Source organism: Schistocerca cancellata, chromosome 4 (genome assembly GCF_023864275.1).
Source record: "Schistocerca cancellata isolate TAMUIC-IGC-003103 chromosome 4, iqSchCanc2.1, whole genome shotgun sequence".
NCBI lineage: Eukaryota > Metazoa > Arthropoda > Insecta > Orthoptera > Acrididae > Schistocerca > Schistocerca cancellata.
Genome location: NC_064629.1, coordinates 9,985,369 through 10,005,746, shown reverse-complemented (window position 1 = coordinate 10,005,746; position 20,378 = coordinate 9,985,369). Strand labels below are relative to the sequence as shown.

Genomic DNA, 20,378 nt, shown 5'->3' with positions numbered 1-20,378 from the left:
ATCAGACCGTCAACAGCCACGAAATACAGACCCAGGACGCAGAACACGGACAGCCGCCTCCGTAGCTGTCCGCCCTCGTCTCCATTTCTTTGTCATCTCCACGCAAGTCACCGGGTCGGGGTCAAATAAAATGATTCGCAGCAGGCGACCGAACACCCAGAAATGGAACTACGGTCCAAAACACGCACTTGTCACCGTAAACTGTGGTACTGTTGCTTACACTCTTAAGTGAAAGCCCGAAGTGCAGCACTCAATGCTACGAGAGTTAATGGGGTAACTTCGTGTGACAGATACTACGTGTAATCTACTCTAGCGCCGTCCGTACCAGCAATCGACACGTATCACTTCTCGATATCAGACAGACCTCACAATCTACAAGGCGACAGAGAACTCTCAGGGCAGACTTTCCAGCAATTCGCTGGGCTAGGGAAACAGTTTCAGTTAACCTATGAAGGAAATTTAATAAACGCGATATTCCACTTCAGTAAGAAAGATGGCAGACTAGTGTCCACTGTAACGTTTCTTTCCTTATTGGTAGTTAAAAGTGAGAGAAAACTTCAAATCAATAAAAAAAATATTCTGCGCATGGGTTTGCCACAGGAAGGACACGTTACAAATGCGATGCCACGGTGTGGTTAGTATCCTTAATTAATCCTTTTAATATACTGGACCATTACTATCATTTACCCTTGAGGCCAACGCTGTTACATTCTTTCCATGTATGAGACCCTAGTTGTTACTGAACACCATCGACAACCGCAGTTTGAAGGCTCGTTGACTGCAAGACACTACTGTCGATAATCGACCGGTCTTCGTAAAAACAGGTCTTCAGGTCCGACCTATGAAGAATAATACACTTAAATGGCACAACGCGATAAGCAGTCCTTCATCTTGCTTTCAAATAACGTGACCACAATTTCGTGACACATCTACCTGAAAAATATAAAATCATTTATGCAGTTCAATGTGGTAGTATTAAAAGGTTCACTACAATAACTGCAGACATCGATATTTATGAATGATAATCTTATTATTCCATAAAATATATAACATAGGGATTTCGGCAACCTACCTCTTAGTACATCGAATGTCAAAACAGAAGTGAATCATAAGAAGAGAACGTCTCCGTTTCTTCGCAAAATCATTTGGTTTTTTTCGAAAAGTTAATTTTGTTTTTCCTACAGAGGTTTCCTTTTACGTTTCATACATACAAGCTCTGAGTTTTTCATCAACATCTGTTACTTAATCACTGACATTATATATATTATTCGTGACAAGAGTTTTTGAGATTGGAAAGTTACTTTTTTTAAGACACACTTCAGTAACATTCTGAATTCTGGAAGCTACCGTATAACAGCGTCTCATTCTAGCATTCGGATGAAATTGGAGTGGTTACTTGACTAGATTATGCACAGATTCCTTTGTTCACACATACTTGCAAGTTAACAAAAAATGACTATATTTTGCGCAAAACGTTTGTGCCTTTAGTGATTCGTTCTAGAAGTGTGGAAATATTTTGTCCTTGGTCGGACTGATAATTTGGTTTGATCACCAATTTGGAAGCATGTTGAGAAAACTGGAACTAAAAACACCAATCTGAACCTTTAGACTTTCTTAATTTCAATGTTTCTGATTTCATGACTTTGCAGTTGCAAAACGCCTTGGAATAAGTGCTCGGTAGTATTGGAACAAAGTAGAACAACCTACTCTGCATTGTTGCCAGATGTATCCAGGATGATGGTGATGACATCATCCAAGATGGTGTCGTGTAGACTTGGAAACAGCACATGACGTCATTAAAGATGGCGGATTTTGGCGGCAAGTTTGAATTTTGGTGGGAAAGTTCCATGCCCCCTTCTCCTCAGAAAAATGGTGGGAAGTTCAAATTCCAACAGGATGATGCGCTCACACCACAGTTATCCCTACTAAGCAAAGAAAATCGCGGGAAGATAACTCACTCAGGCCACCTCCACTAACCTAAGTCACCTGACCGCCACTTCCTCCTATGAACTGGGGCCAAGTTTGAATTTTGGCGGTAAACAAAGGTGACTTGTGGTTTCTCTACTAAGCTAAGAAAATGGAGCCAAAGAAAGGACACTTGTACTAACCTTAGTCGCCCGACCGCCACCTCCTAAGAATTCATGGGAAAAGGACTTGGACGTGAACTTCATTTAAACAATTACATGCAGTGTCATCCATCCGTTGTGTTCACCACAATGTCCAGAGCCCAGCTGACTTAATACACATCGCCACCACCAGAGGGCGCTCTCATCTGACGTAACCCAAGATGGCGGCCATCCAGTGTGTTGACCATGAGCTCCAGACTCCAACTGACTTAGTACATATTGCCACCGCCAGAGGGTGCTACCGTGATGTCAGCTGATGACGCAAGTACGGTTATCCAAGATGGCTGCGAATAGTCAGTTCATCATATAGCCTAGTACCCAGCAGTGGCACTAGAGGGCACTGTTGTGATGTCAGTGGGAACCAATAGGAACCCTTAATCCAGTCAAATGCTCGACTTCAGCCAGTAGGATGGAAGTATCTGGCGACGTCATTGTAGGAGATATAGGTGAGGCTAAGCAGCTCCAGGGCCTCAGTCTTGCTGAGTCACTCAGCATAAGAACAACAACCATGAAGCGTCAACAGCAGTCATGCTCCAGCATAATCATGCAGAACAGGATTAAACAGAAAGTAAGTATCCCATATTACATCATTATCTCTGGTTAGCCTTATTGCTATTATTATTTAAAGTTTTCACATCTTGGTCCATATCTAATGCTTCTTCATCTTTGTTGAACAGGGTCGAGTGCCAACATGCCTAGCTCTGCAAACACATCCGGACCTGTAGCAACCTGGCCTGCCATCTTGTCGCAACCTACTGCTGCAGCCTCCAGCGCATCTGAACCAGTAGCAGCCATGTGGGGCCCGGTAACACACGTAGCTCACTTGCTGGAGCAGGACAAGGAGTTTCTGCTGTCCATCCCACTCATCAATTTGTGTGATGAGGACATGCGATCTGCCCCCAACACATCGAATGCTGTCGCTGGTGGTACAAGATGGGTACTGGTCTCCAACATATGACCCATACCAGCAGAACATCCCTGTGATAGTGCACCCACAGAGTGGAGATACTGTGGATAAGAACGCATCGAGTGCACCTACGCTTTTCACCTCCACATACAATTCAATTTAACTACCAGTGGATCGAAACGTGTGCCAAATGTGTTAAAGTGCCAATTTTCGAGTTCGACTGGGATGAAATATATAGTGCAGAGCGCTACATCAATCAGCAGATGACTACAGAATATTATCCAACTCATTCTCCCGCAGACATTTGCCTTAGTGATGCGACACTTTCTGTTACAACAGTATATGATGACTGTGCATTATGTGTGAAATCAGGTGACAACTGTGTTTATCTAAGACATGCCTCAGTTATGAAGTTATACGATCTGGACAATGCCATACGTCTTGCACTGGACAGACTGAATCATTGGTTGCCTGGCATAGACTCTGCATACAATGATGTTGTAAACTCCTTACATATGCTTAAATAAATAATTTATGTATAATCTCAAACATTGTTTGTGTATTATTTCATACCTCTGTCATTATAATCAAAATATTACTTTTTTTAATGATATACAAGTAACTGAGATGATCATTGATCAAGTTACTCTTCATGTGTAAAATATGTAGCTGTTTCCTCTGTGTAGTCAATATAGCTCAGTCGGTTAAGTGATGGAACTATAGTGACTACACATACTATTGTTACCCTTTCAAGTTTATTTTTCTATATATGTCAACTACATGTCTGTACCTGGTGCAGTTAGTATCATGGCGTGCTGGGTGAAGCACCCTTGCCACCAAGACTTTGTTTTTGGGGACTGGTCCTGTGAAGATGCAAATGAAGACATGAAGAAGAACAAGAAGAACAGAATTCTCCTTCCTGATAATATAAGAGCAATTATTGTGGGTCCACGCAATTGTGGGAAGACTAATGTCCTCATGTCTCTGCTAACACATGTAGATGAGGCCCGATTTGAACATGTTTGTCTATTCTCGAAAACACTGTTTAAACCCAAGCATCAGCTATTGCAGGAGATATTGTGCGGTGTAGATGGTGTTACATACATGACATTCAGTGAAATCAGTGATATCCCTCCACATGAAAAAGCAAAGCCAAACACAGTGTACATATTCGACGATGTCGCCGTGGAAAGCCAAGACCAAATTCGAAAATATTTCTGTTTCGGTGGTCATATGGGTGATGATGTATTTTATCCAAGTCAAGCATATTCCAGAATTCCCAAACAGTTGTTTACGGATAACGCAAACCTCATTATAGCCTTCAAACAAGACAACCAGAATTTAAAACACATTTACCAGGCACATGTCGGAACGAATATCATGCAATGATTTTGTAAAGATATATGCAGATTGCTGGAATCATTCACAATTTGGGTTTCTCGTTATTGATAAAACAAGAAAACTGAGTGATGGTAGGTACAGCCGAAACTTTCAAGAGTTTTTGCATATATAGCACTGTAAGAGAGGTTAGTACATCAGTTTAAGCTACACCATGGACAAATTCGCCTGTACACAGACAGAACATTCGCCTGTACTTGGAAGCGGAAATTTAGACTATTGCGCATAAACTTGCAGGCATGTGCAGGGAACTAGAGACGTATTACCAGCCTTCTGAGAATGGTGAGTGCATTAAATGAGTTAGTTAATCAAGTCAGTTAGAAAGTAACCGAATTAATTGAAAAGGTCCAGGCTATTGAGGGGAAAATAGATGTAGACTTCCTTGTTGAGAAGGGTGGTCAGGATGACTGGATATATACAGCCTCACACCGCAGAGATGTCTGATCAGTTTACACCATGATGTCCACGAAGCAGAAAGTGATTCAGGTGCGTAAAGCAGTTTGTGAGAAATCACAGCTGCTGAGGTTAGGTCATATGGATCGACAGCAAACACTAAGAGAGACCTTTAAGCCGGTTAATGAATCCCTCTGACAGCTCTCAGAAAAAAAAATAATAATAATAAAAAATAAAACACGATTAGATAGAGCTTTTGGTGTTAGCAGGGGAAGTACGTACATGTTGCGTACGCATTCTATAACTGTAACTGAAGACACAATACAGATTGGTAATAGATGGTTTGAGAGAACACCAGGCTTAATGAATCTTATTTTCCTTAGATCTACCAAAAAGTAGCGCAAAGTTCAATTTCCGACATCATAATGCGTCAACCATCACTTACCTCTACTAAGCAAAGAAAATGGCGGGGAAAAAGGACTTGTCTTTATTATTTAACTAATTTCAAGCATGTGTATTCTCCACTGGGTGTGGAATCCAACAGACTTAGTTCATATCGTCGCCACCAGAGGTTGCTATCCTGACGACAGATCATGAGGCAAGTACTAGTATTCAAGATGACGGCACCCACTGTGTTCACCCAGAGTTCCAGAGTCCAACTGACTTATTTCATATTGTGCCAACCAGAGGGCACTACCGTGAAGTCGCCTGATAACGCAAGATCGTCTATTCTCTCTCGCGCGCGCGTTATAACGAGACACGCGCCGCGTCAGTGCCTGCGAGCGACTGCTTACGTCACAGCCTCAGCCCGCGGCTTTAGGCTCGTTTCACACTGGGACACTTGTGACGGTCACCGGTGACTGTGGCGAACACTCCTGGGTCACTGGTGTCCCACACTGCAGCTGTTGCCAACTGATTAGTTGGTGAAATGGACTCGAGCGAGGAGGAACTGTTGTTAGTACTTGTAATGAGGAGGAGGAGGAGGAGGAGGAGGAGGAGGAGGATGAAGACAAAACGTTCATTACACATACATCCACTGCTACGTGATCGGCTGGATAAAGGATTGTATTACACCCTTTATGACGATCTGAGACAATCTGAGAAGAAGTTTTTTCAGTATTTTCGAATGTCAGAAACTTCATTTGATGAACTACTAGAAAATGTGAAAGAAGCAATCACAGGAAAAGACACTATACTAAGGAAGGCTATCCCACCAGAGGAAAAACTTGCTCTTACATTAAGGTAGGTACTGTAGTATTTTATTTTATTGAAAGCACATTTTACAGATTTTAACTGGTATTAATATACATTACAAAATATTGTAAAACTTTCACTGATAGTTTTAAGTTCATTGTTTCTCCGCCTGTGCTGTTGAAAAGTATATTAAGGACTCGTCACTGTACTCGGAGGCCGCTGGCGAGCACACAGCTGGTAACTGATCGGACAACCTCGACTGTCCTCCAGTGTAGCCTTGAACTGTTCCATGATATGCACGGTCGTGATGCGGATCCCCCGTAGCGTAATTTGGTACCGGCGCAAATCCTATTTGGGACGAAGAGGAAGCAGAAGCGCTGTAATATTGTTCGGCATTAATAATGACATTCATCAAATCTGATTTCACTTTGTCTTGCATGACTGGGTAATTTTTTTAATTCAGGTACTAAAGACTGCTTAAACAAGCTATCTTCGTCGGCTTGCTGTGATGAATTGTCTTTTCTGGCGTACTTTTCCTTCAAAATGTTATATAGGATATCCTCTTCTTCAAGACTCTTCTTTTCACGTGGCCTTTTTTGCCGTCGCTCAGCAGTTTTTTCACGTGCCTCCTGCTCTAAATTTTCTCCTTCATCAAACTCATTTCTGTCTTCATCATCATCACTGTCAGTACTAGAAGTAGTGTTCTTACAGTCAGTTGTTAGGAACCGCAGCTGATCGAAGTAGATATACTTCTTCCTACCAGTTGCTGCAGAACCACTCTTTTCTGTTTTTTGCCTTAATAACTCTCTGATATAACTGGCCCTTAAGCTCTTCCATTTCCTTTGAAGGATTGTCCCTGCAACAAACAAAAACCACCATAGTATTGTAATATCTAATATATAAAAATGAATGTTTGTTTGGTTTTGTTCGTATTTTATGCGCATCCGATTGCGATGAAACTTTGTGACTTGCGCGAAATTTATAGGCATAGTACAATTATTAACATTTATTAAAATTATAGTTGCCGGATGTTTCAGCTGGTTATCTATAATGTCTACGTGTGCGTGCGTGTGTATGCTTGTGTGTAACCTGCATAATTTTGTAGTTTTGCTCCATATGCTTTATCTTTTTTTTTTACAGGTACTTGGGGGCCGGATCATCCATGATGGACTTACATTTTCAGTACAGAATTGGAGTATCAACTATCTCGTATATTATATGAGACGTTTGCTCTGCCATATGGCGTAAAATGAAGTCAAAATGTTTTCCCGACCTCTCGAAAGATCTATGGCTTGCCTCAGCTGAAGGATTCCATAAGAGGGCCAACTTTCCTCATTGTGTGGGTGCAGTGGACGGGAAGCACATCAGAATTGTAAAACTCACTTCCAGTGGTTCACTCTACTATAATTATAAGAACTATTTTTCCATTCTGTTGTTAGCTGTTTGTGATTCGACGTACAAATTCTTATTTATAGACGTTGGAGCATATGGTAAATCGTCCGACTCAACTGTGTTTCGTAATACAGTGTTAAATAATAAACTACAAGATGGTACGCTAGATTTACCTGCACCAAACAACTGTCATTATCGTTTGAAAGACCTATGCCATTCATGTTAGTAGGAGATGAAGGTTTCGGATTGTCAAAATTCATTTTGCGCCCTTATGGTGGAAAGTATTTAGACATTAAAAAACGTGTGTTGAACTATAGGCTGTGCAGAGCTAGAAGGTACATCGAGTGTACTTTTGGAATTCTTGCAAACAAGTGGCGCATTTTCTATCGACCACTGGATGTTAAATTAGATTTGGCAGAGTCTATTGTGGAGACATGTTGCCTCCTCCATAACTTTGTGCGTGATGGTGATGGAATACAGTTTGAGGATACGTTAACTATTCAGGGATTGCAGGACATGTCACCTTGCTTGGTCCGTGGAGGAAATATTGCGAACGGTATCAGAGAAGATTTCGCAAACTACTTCATCAGCCCTGAAGGCGAAGTGCCATGGCAGCTGCAAAAAATCTAAGTGCTAGAAATGTTATGTGAACATTAATGTCGTTAGGCCTAAATGTTCATTGGAATTGTATTTGAAATGTGCAGTGTTCAATTATTACCATGTTAACTGTAACAAACCATACTGTTGCGTTCACTGAACAGATTAAAACTTGCAATTAAAATTATAATTACAATGCACTTTTTTGTATTACAGTTGTGTGTACCTAACTGAACAGAACCCAAGCACGAGCACTGTTCTCATTCGGGTGTAAAAAACTTGTAAGTCAATAGTATTATGGTAAATAAATAAAATTCATTATTATAGTAACAACATATGCGTAAATTATTGTTGTTTTGAATAATATTATAACTGTATTTTTCGGACCATAAGTCCTTATTAGACTACGAAAAGACGTACCCTTAATTTTGTTGTGAAAATGTTGAAATAAAACTATTTTATTTTACTTTCATTCGCCCTGTAGGGGTGAGTACATGGTTTCTGCGCTCATCCATTTTGTCCATTCTTCTCGCTTTGAGACTGCATAACAGTACACTTGCTATTGGTAATGCAAAAGAAAAGGGGTGAGGGATAGCATTCTCCTTGTAGGTTATTAACCTCCTAGTCTCGTACAGGGGTAGAAAATGTATTTCGCTATTCTTGTGGTCCGAAAAATACGATATTAAAGTGAAAAAAAGAATATAGAACTTACCAATTTTGTTTCTTTCATCTATGCTCTTTTCATCGAAATCAGGCACAACCTTCGTAATAATTTCTTGCCACGCTTTCATTTTCATGACTTTGTTACTGTAGTCATCGCTTTTCATATCCCAAATAACGGGACGACTTTCCACTTCAGTTATAAAATCTTGTGTTGATGAACTCTAAACTCATGGCTGCACTGTGTGGAGAACCACTGGGCTCAGCAACGGCTGCCTGTCTATTGGCAACTCTGCACTGCTGTGTCTGTGATCGGTGTCCCAGTGTGAACACACCAATACAAGCTAATGCATGTCCGGCGGTGACCGCAGCGAACACAGTGTCGGTGTCCGTCACATGTGGCGAGGGTGAGTCACTGCTGGGTCACCGTGACTCGGTGACTCAGTGCAGTGTCCCGGTGTGAATGCTCCAATTCAAACGAATGTATCTCTATCAGCGACCGTCACCGGTGACCGTAACAAGTGTCCCAGTGTGAAACGAGCCTACTCGTGCCAGACATGTTGTTGTGGTCTTCAGTCCCGAGACTGGTTTGATGCAGCTCTCCATGCTACTCAATCCTGTGCAAGCTTCTTCATCTCCCAGTACCTACTGCAACCTACATCCTTCTGAATCTGCGTAGTGTATTCATCTCTTGGTCTCCCTCTGCGATTTTTACCCTCCACGCTGCCCTCCAATACTAAATTGGTGATCCCTTGATGCCTCAGAACATGTCCTACCAACCGATCCCTTCTTCTGGTCAAGTTGTGAGACAAACTTCTCTTCTCCACAATCCTATTCAGTACTTCCTCATTAGTTATGTGATCTACCCATCTAATCTTCAGCATTCTTCTGTAGCACCACATTCCGAAAGCTTCTATTCTCTTCTTGTCCAAACTATTTATCGTCCATGTTTCACTTCCATACATGGCTACACTCCATACAAATACTTTCAGAAATGACTTGCTGACACTTAAATCTATACTCGATGTTAACAAATTTCTCTTCTTCAGAAACGGTTTCCTTGCCATTTGCCAGTCTACATTTTATATCCTCTCTACTTCGACCATCATCAGTTATTTTGCTCCCCAAATAGCAAAACTCCTTTACTACTTTAAGTGTCTCATTTCCTAATCTAATTCCCTCAGCATCACCCGACTTAATTTGACTACATTTCATTATCCTCGTTTTGCTTTTGTTGATGTTCGTCTTATATCCTCCTTTCAAGACACGGTCCATTCCATTCAACTACTCTTTCAAGTACTTTGCTGTCTCTGACAGAATTACAATGTCATCAGCGAACCTCAAAGTTTTTATTTCTTCTCCATAGATTTTAATACCTACTCCGAATTTTTCTTTTGTTTCCTTTACTGCTTGCTCAATATACAGATTGAATAACATCGGGGAGAGGCTACAATCCTGTCTTACTCCCTTCCCAACCACTGCTTCCCTTACATGTCCCTCGACTCTTAACTGCCATCTGGTATCTGTACAAATTGTAAATAGCCTTTCGCTCCCTGTATTTTACCCCTGCCACCTTTAGAATTTGAAACAGAGTATTCCAGTCAACATTGTCAAAAGCTTTCTCTAAGTCTACAAATGCTAGAAACGTAGGTTTGCCTTTCCTTAATCTTTCTTCTAAGATAAGTCGTAAGGTCAGTATTGCCTCACGTGTTCCAGTGTTTCTACGGAATCCAAACTGATCATCCCCAAGGTCGGCTTCTACTAGTTTTTCCATTCGTCTGTAAAGAATTCGTGTTAGTATCTTGCAGCTGTGGCTTATTAAACTGATAGTTCGGTAATTTTCACATCTGTCAACACCTGCTTTTTTGGGATTGGAATTATTATATTCTTCTTGAAGTCTGAAGGTATTTAACCTGTTTCACACATCTTGCTCACCAGATGGTAGAGTTTTGACAGGACTGGCTCTCCCAAGGCCGTCAGTAGTTCCAATGGAATGTTGTCTACTCCGGGGGCCTTGTTTCGACTCAGGTCTTTCAGTGCTCTGTCAAACTCTTCACGTAGTATCATATCTCCCATTTTATCTTCATTTACATCCTCTCTCATTTCCATAATATTGTCCTCAAGTACATCTCCCTTGTATAGACCCTCTATATACTCCTTCCACCTTTCTGCATTCCCTTCTTTGCTTAGATCTGGGTTTCCACCTGAGCTCTTGATGTTCATACAAGTGGTTCTCTTATCTCCAAAGGTCTCTTTAATTTTCCTGTAGGCAGTATCTATCTTACCCCTAGTGAGACAAGCCTCTACATCCTTACATTTGTCCTCTAGCCATGCCTGCTTAGCCATTTTGCACTTCCTGTCAATCTCATGTTTGAGACGTTTGTATTCCTTTTTGCCTGCTTCATTTACTACATTTTTATATTTTCTCCTTTCATCAATTAAATTCAATATTTCTTCTGTTACCCAAGGATTTCTACTAGCCCTCTTCTTTTTACCTACTTTATCCTGTGCTGCCCTAACTACTTCATCCCTCAAAGCTACCCATTCTTCTTCTACTGTATTTCTTTCCCCCATTCCTGTCAATTGTTCCCTTATGCTCTCCCTGAAACTCTGTACTACCTCTGGTTCCTTCAGTTTACCCAGGTCCCATCACAGGCCATAACCAATAGATTGTGGTCAGAGTCCACATCTGCCCCTGGAAATGTCTTACAATTTAAAACCCGGTTCCTAAATCTTTGTCTTACCATTATATAATCTATCTGATACCTTTTAGTATCTCCAGGGTTTTTCCATGTATATAACCTTCTTTCATGATTCTTAAACCAAGTGTTAACTATGATTATGTTGTGCGCTGTGCAAAATTCTACCAGGCGGCTTCCTCTTTCATTTCTTAGCCCCAATCCATATTCACCTACTACGTTTCCTTCTCTCCCTTTTCCTACACTCGAATTCCAATCACCCATGACTATTAAATTTTCGTCTCCCTTCACTATCTGAATAATTTCTGTTATTTCATCATACATTTCTTCAATTTCTTCGTCATCTGCAGAGCTAGTTGGCATATAAATTTGTACTACTGTAGTAGGTGTGGGCTTCGTATCTATCTTGGCCACAACAATGCGTTCGCTGTGCTGTTTGTAGTAGCTTACCTGCATTCCTATTTTCCTATTCATTATTAAACCTACTCCTGCATTACCCCTATTTGATTTTGTGTTTATAACCCTGTAGTCACCTGACCAGACGTCTTGTTCCTCCTGCCATCGAACTTCACTAATCCCCACTATATCTAACTTTAACCTATCCATTTCCCTTTTTAAATTTTCTAACCCACCTGCCCGATTAAGGGATCTGACATTCCACGCTCCGATCCGTAGAACGCCAGTTTTCTTTCTCCTGATAACGACATCCTCTTGAGTAGTCCCCGACCGGAGATCCGAATGGGGGACTATTTTACCTCCGGAGTATTTTACCCAAGAGGACGCCATCATCATTTAAGCATACAGAAAAGCTGCATGCCCTCGGGAAAAATTACGGCTGTAGTTTCCCCTTGCTTTCAGCCGTTCGCAGTACCAGCACAGCAAGGCCGTTTTGGCTATTCTTACAAGGCCAGATCAGTCAATCATCCAGACTGTTGCCCCTGCAACTGCTGAAAAGGCTGCTGCCCCTCTTCAGGAACCACACGTTTGTCTGGCCTCTCAACAGATACCCCTCCGTTGTGGTTGTACCTACGGTACGGCTATCTGTATCGCTGAGGCACACTAGCGTCCCCACCAACGGCAAGGTCCATGGTTCATGGCGGGAGGTTGCCAGACACAGTCTTCTGTAAATATGCCAACTAAAGTAACACCCATATCGAGCATCTAACCTATCAATTACCTAAGTACTTAATTCCATTTCAATTTTAATCATATTCGATAAGTCAATTTACAAGTTCAATATTCAATGATCAAATGAGAAGGTCCACATTTTCCCACTATTAACGTGGTTTTCATTAATGACCTAGCACCCCCCACCCCTAGAATGCTGCACTCCCATTGGCTACTGCATTAGTCATGTGATTCGACTTCATATAGGTAAGAAAAGGGGTTCACTATACTTTCAACTACCTAGTTTCAATTACTTTTCAAGGTCCAGACCGCCACCTCTTGCTAGGAACCACCGCCAAGTTTGATTTCTGGCAGTAAAGAAAGGTAATTTGAGCTTTCGCTACCAACCTAAGAAAATCGTTGCAAACAAAGCTCACCTCTCCCCCCCCCCCCCCCCGCCCCCCCAACCAAAGCCGCAAGGGCGCGACCTCTTCCTAGGGGTTGCTGGTAAAAGGACTCAGTCCGCACTAGGTTGATGGAGAGAGGAAGGAGTGTACTTTATTTGTTTGGGAGCGTTTATTTAAGGATGGTGTATATGTATCACAGAACACACGCCCTGACATGCCCCACAGCATAGAGACCGGCAAACTACTACTACTACATAACTCATGTGTAAGGCTCTACACAATCTCTTGCTAATTGTAAACCGTCAAAAGTAACGCATTGCACAGCCTACAGACATGCGAACCATTCATAAATAGTACAACACATTTACGTATAGAAAGACAAACAACTCGTATATTGTCAAAATAATAATACATCTAAAAGACTGCCTGCTAGTCGTCAACTGTCGAAATCATACACCAATCTTTATTTAAACAATTACAGGCAGCACCACCACCAAGCGTATTCGCCACTGAGTCCACAGACCCACTGACTTAGTTCCCATCGATGCCACTAGAGGACGCTGTAGTTATGTCAGGTGATGACGCAAGTACCATAATCTAAGATGGCGGCACCTAGTGGGTTCAGCATAAGCTCCAAACCCCCATTTTCTTAGTACATTTCGTCGTCGCCAGAGGACGCTACCATCACACCAGCTGATGACGCAGGTACAGTTACCCATGATGGCGGCAAACCTATTTTTAGTCACACTCTACACATCTTGCACGCGCACCATCACACCAGCTGATGACGCAGGTACAGTTACCCATGATGGCGGCAAACGTCTTTTCAATCACACTCTAGACATCTTGCACGCGCACCCATTTCTACAGCTTTCCACAAGCGCTAGTTCAAATTTTGGTTGGAGAGAGGCATATCAAACACCTTCTGCAACCCGTGTAGAGACACATCGAGCTGAGTTACTGCTACAGGACCGTGTTTTGAGCATTCGGAGGCAATGCCCGCAATGTGGCATGCACCCGAACTAGATAGAAGTACTATAGTTCACCAACATGCTATTTTCGTTATTCTATACCCATACCAACATAGAAAAATTACGAACTATAAAAGGACTGATGACCTCAGAAGTTCATGCCCATAGCGCTCAGAGCCATTTGAACTATTCTATAAAAGCTCATCCTACTTGCAAGTCACATATGTGTCGATGCTGGTGCAGTGACGTATAGCTACGGTGTGCTTCCAGCGAGAAGAAAGAGATTTTACAATACTTCCCCAGAATAGCCTAGAGTGCAGCTATCTAGGCATTCCTAACGGTTCACCAAGTCCGACACCTTAAACTGCAGCTGCCTATGTGTACACGATCATATTAAATGTACAAACACCGCAGAGACCACTTTAAATTTACATCACCTATACTCTAAGCGAATTATCGTATGAGACCCTCCCTCTGGTCCTGATTCAAACACTGTTTTCTAACATGGTTTTGCACATTGCCAAACGTTTCGTTTTCTGCCACGACTTCAAGGTGTGTGTCAGATTCTAAACTGACATTAAGATACTCAGGTCCACGGTCTCTCACAGAAAACTATACATCACACGGTGTAAATCATCTTCTTATGTCGGACAGCATAACACTGGATCATTTTTAAATAAAACACACTTACAACATAAGGAAACTAGAAGAGTTTGGCAGCGTTGTGGAGAGTTTCCAAACTACCGTCCGAAAGTGACTGAAGACATCTGCATTTAAACTCGTTGTCACAGTGGCAGAATAGATTATGGCTGCGTGTTCCATTTCGAGTTATTCCAAATTTTGCACTCATGTACGCGATCCCTGTTTAGCTGCTAGCAAACCCCAGAAGTTGTCACCCATCCACAAAACTTCTTCCTTAACTCAAACAAGGATGTCACTCAATCACTATGTGGTAACCATCAGCGCAGCAATGCACAGATGTGATGGAAAAGGCACCGCCGATGTACTGTAATATTAAGCAACAGACTTGATGGCGCGAAGAATTTTACACTAATTTCAGAACCGGCCAATAATGTGACAGCATGTTTCCCCAATTTCAGTATCATGGCTAAACCATGCCCTCTCCACGTTGCGCATATCATTGCGAACATCAACAGGTGACTGAGCAGTACGTCCAATAACTCTTAATTCTAACTCTTAAGTCTAAACACATAAATGATCAAAGTATAGAGACAGCGCTCTACATATTTCTATCACCTCGAGCATAGTGTTTAATTTATGATCTATCTCTCAGCGTATGGGATTCACAGAGCATTCCCGCCGTCTTAGGGTAAAAGACCTTTACACACTGTCATTGACCAACCAGACCCGCACCACAGTTAGCGAATTATTGTAAAACTGACCAAAAGAAGACCTCTACAATCCACGTCTCGTGAATGAATTGAGCTTTCCACGTCCTAACCCGTCAAAGTGCACGAGATTTTTCGAGATGCGACCAGGTCGAGGAGCTTAGCACCCTTTATCGATGTACAGTAACAGATTCCAAAGTGCGGTCATATAATAGCGGACACTTAAGAACAACAAAGGATTGATTTTTATACGTGATGGAGCCCCAGATGGGTGGAGCTCGACTCCTTTTTACATAAATCAACCAAACTATCAACTCTAAAATATTGTTCTAGAGTCTAGGATCCGCACCTGGAAGTTATTTCTAAGAGAGAGAGAGAGAGAGAGAGAGAGAGAGAGAGAGAGAGAGAGAGAGAGAGAGAGAACATACACACACGCACTCCTAAGAGTACAGCGTTTTGCACTTAAAAACTGACTATATTGTTAGATCGCATACTTTTCCGACCTATCAGACACACATCCTTCTTCCCGGTTTCTCTACTCTGAACTATCTTATTGAATCGTAAAACATTTGCTTTGCATTATACGGGCACAATATAGCTTTGTGTAGACATATAGTGTCCACTGTTCACATCCCATCACGGGTCAGAAATTATACGATGCCTGCATCAGCCCTGTATATAAAATGGTAGTTAGTAGCGGGCGAACATCCTTCAAGGAAACAAATAAACGCATAGCAGCAGTGTCCGACATGTGAAAATTACAAGTCATTCCGTCACTAACTCTGTAAACAGCACATCAGCCGGGCAAATGTGTACACAGGGTTTGCAGCGCATCACTAGCTCATACCGCTAAGTTAGTTATGACCCTGAAGTCTCGATTTTACACCCAAGATGCGACAGAAGGATCGCATAAAATCAAAATCCGTTTAGAGAAGTTTCGTCACACATGAGATGGAAGTCATCTGATGACCGAGAGGTTTACCGTTAACGATCGCAAGTAGACACTGCTTTAAACCACGTACAGAACACGTGGCTCTATACGAGTAGAACGCAAGCTGTGTCACGTGACTCATGCATCCGGATAGAACACTGGAAAAAAAATTTACCTGCACCAACTTCTCCTTCTCTAGAATGAATTTGTCAACCTTTAAATCGTACCTCGTTACAGCTCTTTCTCATATCCTAAGACGACGAGAATGCTCTGTGACTCCCATACGCCGAGAGATAGATCGTAAATTAAACACTATACTCGAGGTGACAGAAATATGTAGAGCACTGTTCGGTATAGTTTAATGATTTATGTGTCCGAGATTTAAGAGTTAATGGACGTACTGCTTAGTCATCTATCGATGTTCGCAATGATACTCGCAACGTGGAGAGGGCATTGTTTAGCTATGGGGAACATGCTGTCACACCATTGGCTGGTGCTGAAATTACTGTAAAATTTCTCGCGCTATCAAGTCCGTTGCTTAATATTGCAGTACTTCAGCGGTGTCTTTTCCATCACATCCATGCGTTACTATATGATGATTGAGTGAGATCGCTTGTTTGAGTTGGGAAAGAAGTTTTGTGGATGGGTGACAACTTCTGGTGGTTGCTAGAAGCTAAACAGCGATCGAGTACATGAGTGCAAAATTAGGAATAACTTTAAATAGAACGTGGAGTCATCATCTATTCCGTCACTGTGACCTTCAGTTTATATTTAGATGTCTTCAGTCACTTTCGGACGGTAGTTTGGAAACTATTCACAACGCTGCCAAACTCTTCTAGTTTCCTTATGTTGTAAGTGTGTTTTATTTAAAAATGATCCAGTGTTATGCTGTCCGACATAAGAATATGATTTACACCGTGTGATGTATAGTTTTCTGTGAGAGGTCGTGGACCTGAGTATCTTAATGTCAGTTTAGAATCTACCGAGCGAGGTGGCGCAGTGGTTAGACACTGGACTCGCATTCGGGAGGACGACGGTTCAATCCCGCGTCCGGCCATCCTGATTTAGGTTTTCCGTGATTTCCCTAAATCGCCGGGATGGTTCCTTTCAAAAGGGCACGGCCGAGTTCCTTCCCCGTCCTTCCCTTATCCGATGAGACCGATGACCTCGCTGTCTGGTCTCCTTCCCCAAACCAACCAACCAACAAGTTTAGAATCTGACACACACCTCGAAGTCGTGGCAGAAAACGAAATGTTTGGCAATGTGCAAAAGCATGTTAGAGAACTGTGTGAATCAGGACCAGAGGAAGGGTCTCATACGATAATTCGCTTAGAGTATAGGTGATGTAAATTTAAAGTGGTCTCTGCGGTGTTTGTATATTTTATATGATCGTGTACACATACGCAGCTCCACCTTTGAGGTGTCTGACTTGGTGAACTGATAGGAATGCCTGGATGGCTGCACTCTAGGCTATTCTAGGGAAGTATTGTAAAATCTCTTTCTTCATGCTGGAAGCACACCGTAGCTATACGTCATTGCGCCAGCATCGATGCCTAGATGACTTGTAAATAGGACGAGCTTTTATAGTTCGTAATTTTTCTGTCTTGGGATGGGTATAGAATAACGAAAATAGCATGTTGGGGATATGTAGTACTTGTATCTAGTTCGGGTGCATACCCCTTTGCGCACATTTCCTCCGAATGCTCAGACCACGGTCCTGTAGCAATAACTCAGATCGATGAGTCTCTACACGGGTTGCAGAAGGTCTTGGATATGCCTCTCTCCAATCTAAATTGGAACTAGCACTTGTGGAAAGCTGTTTGAAATGGGTGCGAGTGCAAGCTGTGTAGGGTGTGATTAAGAGGGTTTGTAATTTTACTGTAGCAGACAGCTTCGAGGAAAGTGACTCGTTTAGAGAAATGCGAGTGCGTGAAATATGGTTTAGTTGTGGATGTGAGAGTATGCAAGTATGTTTGAATGGACGTAATTTCTAATACACAGTGTAAGGCAAGAGATCTGAGAGGTTAGTGCATATTTTCCTTCTTAGGACCTCAATCAGAACATCATATACTACTATTGTCTGTTATCCCCTATAAATCAGCGGGTATATCGCGGCACGTCTCTAGACAGAATGCGGTTCAAAAAGTAATGCATTATGTAGTTGGGTGTGATGTGATGGAGTCGCAAATAGCGCTTGCATACCACGTTCCTTAGCTGAATGGCTTTCAAAGTTCATTTATTGCGAGGTTGCATCGTTGGCTGCTAATAGACACGTTTCTACGATCACGGTCACGGTGTCAGTCCAGAAAACACCACCTCATTCAGAGGTAATGTCGTACCTCGACTCGTAAAGCGGTTATAGGTTTGAACATGGATACTTGGGTGCAACTGTAGAACGAAGTGCACTTGTGAGAGTAACATGCAGTATTTGCTGGGATCGTGATTTTTTCTTTAACATCTGCTCGATTACGTCTATGACACGGTGGTATAACTCGCAGGAAGAACGTAAGAGACGTGCACACCCATCGTTGATTTTTGGTCAGTATTATTTGGTGTCTTATGCATCCAGTTTTTGACGAGGTCATATTATACATAGTATTAGTGGTGGGTGTGTGATATGTCCGCATTTCAGCATCATGTTTATAAAGTATTTGTGTTTGTGTCAAGGAAATGTCTGTGTGCTGTTGTTGGAAGGGTATGGATTTGACCTGGAGTACACTGACATCGAATGGAAGAATATGTCTAGTCGTAAAGAAGGTACAAGTATTTCCAGAGCCACAGCTGTCAACAGAGTGTATTTCCGACACTTCGGTCATTGCCGAATACCGTTCTGTTAAGACTGCGATTATTATGATAGAAGATATATGTGAGGGGTTTTACAGAATGTGTCCATGTATGCAAAGTCTGTAGTGGTATTAATTAGCAGTCTTCCGAATGGAGAGGTATGTTGGAGTGTAGGAATGTATCAGAGTTAACTTTACCATCTTCCAGACGACCGAATAGGGAACTGATACTAAGTATGTGGTGAGCGGCTTTCGTGATCAAGTGTAACTTTGAGAAGCCGGTGCCTTTGCGGTGGAGCGTTTTCCCCTCCCATGTAAGTTGTTCAGTCGATTGCTACTCCCCATTTAGTGCCTTTATTTAGTTGGGAGAAGATCGATAGTGGTGTGTTAGGACACATGTTTGCCTGTTCTCTAGACATGGGAAACACCCTAGTTGGTTTGTAAATAATATTGATCATCTGGAATCTGTTACATCTCCGACTTCGGTATTCGAGAGTGCAAATATCAGTTTACTCTACTTGTGTCTAGTCATTCGATGGTTTACAGCACGCTGCACGTCGTTAAAATTTGGTGTTTGGGGAGAAATAATTTACAGTTTTTATGTAGTGCATTATGTGGCGTTAGCGATCGGGAGGCTACTGCTTTGTGCTTGATATCGGGAAGTACTGCGAAAATTGTATAATATTATGGCGAAAATAGAGGTGTTCTTGCAATCGATGAATCTGAAGATATCTCTAGAAATGCGAGCAAGAAAGCGGAAACAGTAACGAGTTTGTGCCGAGGGGAAACGAGCCTGTCTTTGCACATCATTTCTGAGAGTGACTTCGGTTCGCTGATGTAAAGGGGGTGATTTGGTGTGGTAGGGGATATGAATTGCCAGACGGTACTCGGTGATTTATTCCCTGGTTGGAGATCGGTTTGACGCTCCAATATTCCTGCGAGTATAGTAGGTATTTGATGACCTGTAGATCACTTTGCGATGTTTAGTTGTCGGTGCAAATTGGTATAATAATAATGGCGTGTGACTAGGACCTCCCGTCGGGTGGAAGTCTTTCGATTTGACGGCACTTCGGCGACTTGCGCGTCGATGAGGATGAAATGATGAGGATTAGGACAACACAACACCCAGTCCGTGAGCGGAGAAAATCTCCGACCCAGCCGGGAATCGAACCCGGGCCCTTAGGATTGACAGTCCGTCGAGCTGATGGCTCAGCTACCGGGGGCGGACGGTGCAAATTGGTGATCAGTGTAAAATAGTTTCTTACCACTGAGTGTAGCGTCTGTAGAAAGAAAGGATAGGTTGGGGGTGTATAGTTTGAGGGAACCGTCGGTGCAATTTAGCAATCTTTGCAAAATGACTTCAGAAAGCCCCAGAAAGAAAAGGTGGATGGTGCTTCGATACCGACGGCGTTAGTAATTCGACTGGTAAATTCGATAAGAGCCAATGAGAGTTCACGATTGATT

At 42.2% G+C, this 20,378-nt stretch overlaps 1 protein-coding gene across 1 annotated transcript in view; it reads left to right on the top strand.

The window, feature by feature from the left end:
• The window catches only part of LOC126183274 (trichohyalin-like), a 35,700-nt gene extending 28,516 nt beyond the window's left edge, over positions 1–7,184 (top strand). Inside the window, exon 3 of the mRNA XM_049925097.1 lies at positions 7,159–7,184. Coding sequence (XP_049781054.1) covers positions 7,159–7,184 — 26 coding nt within the window. The remainder of the gene's footprint in view (positions 1–7,158) is intronic.
• Positions 7,185–20,378: the final 13,194 nt, after the last annotated feature.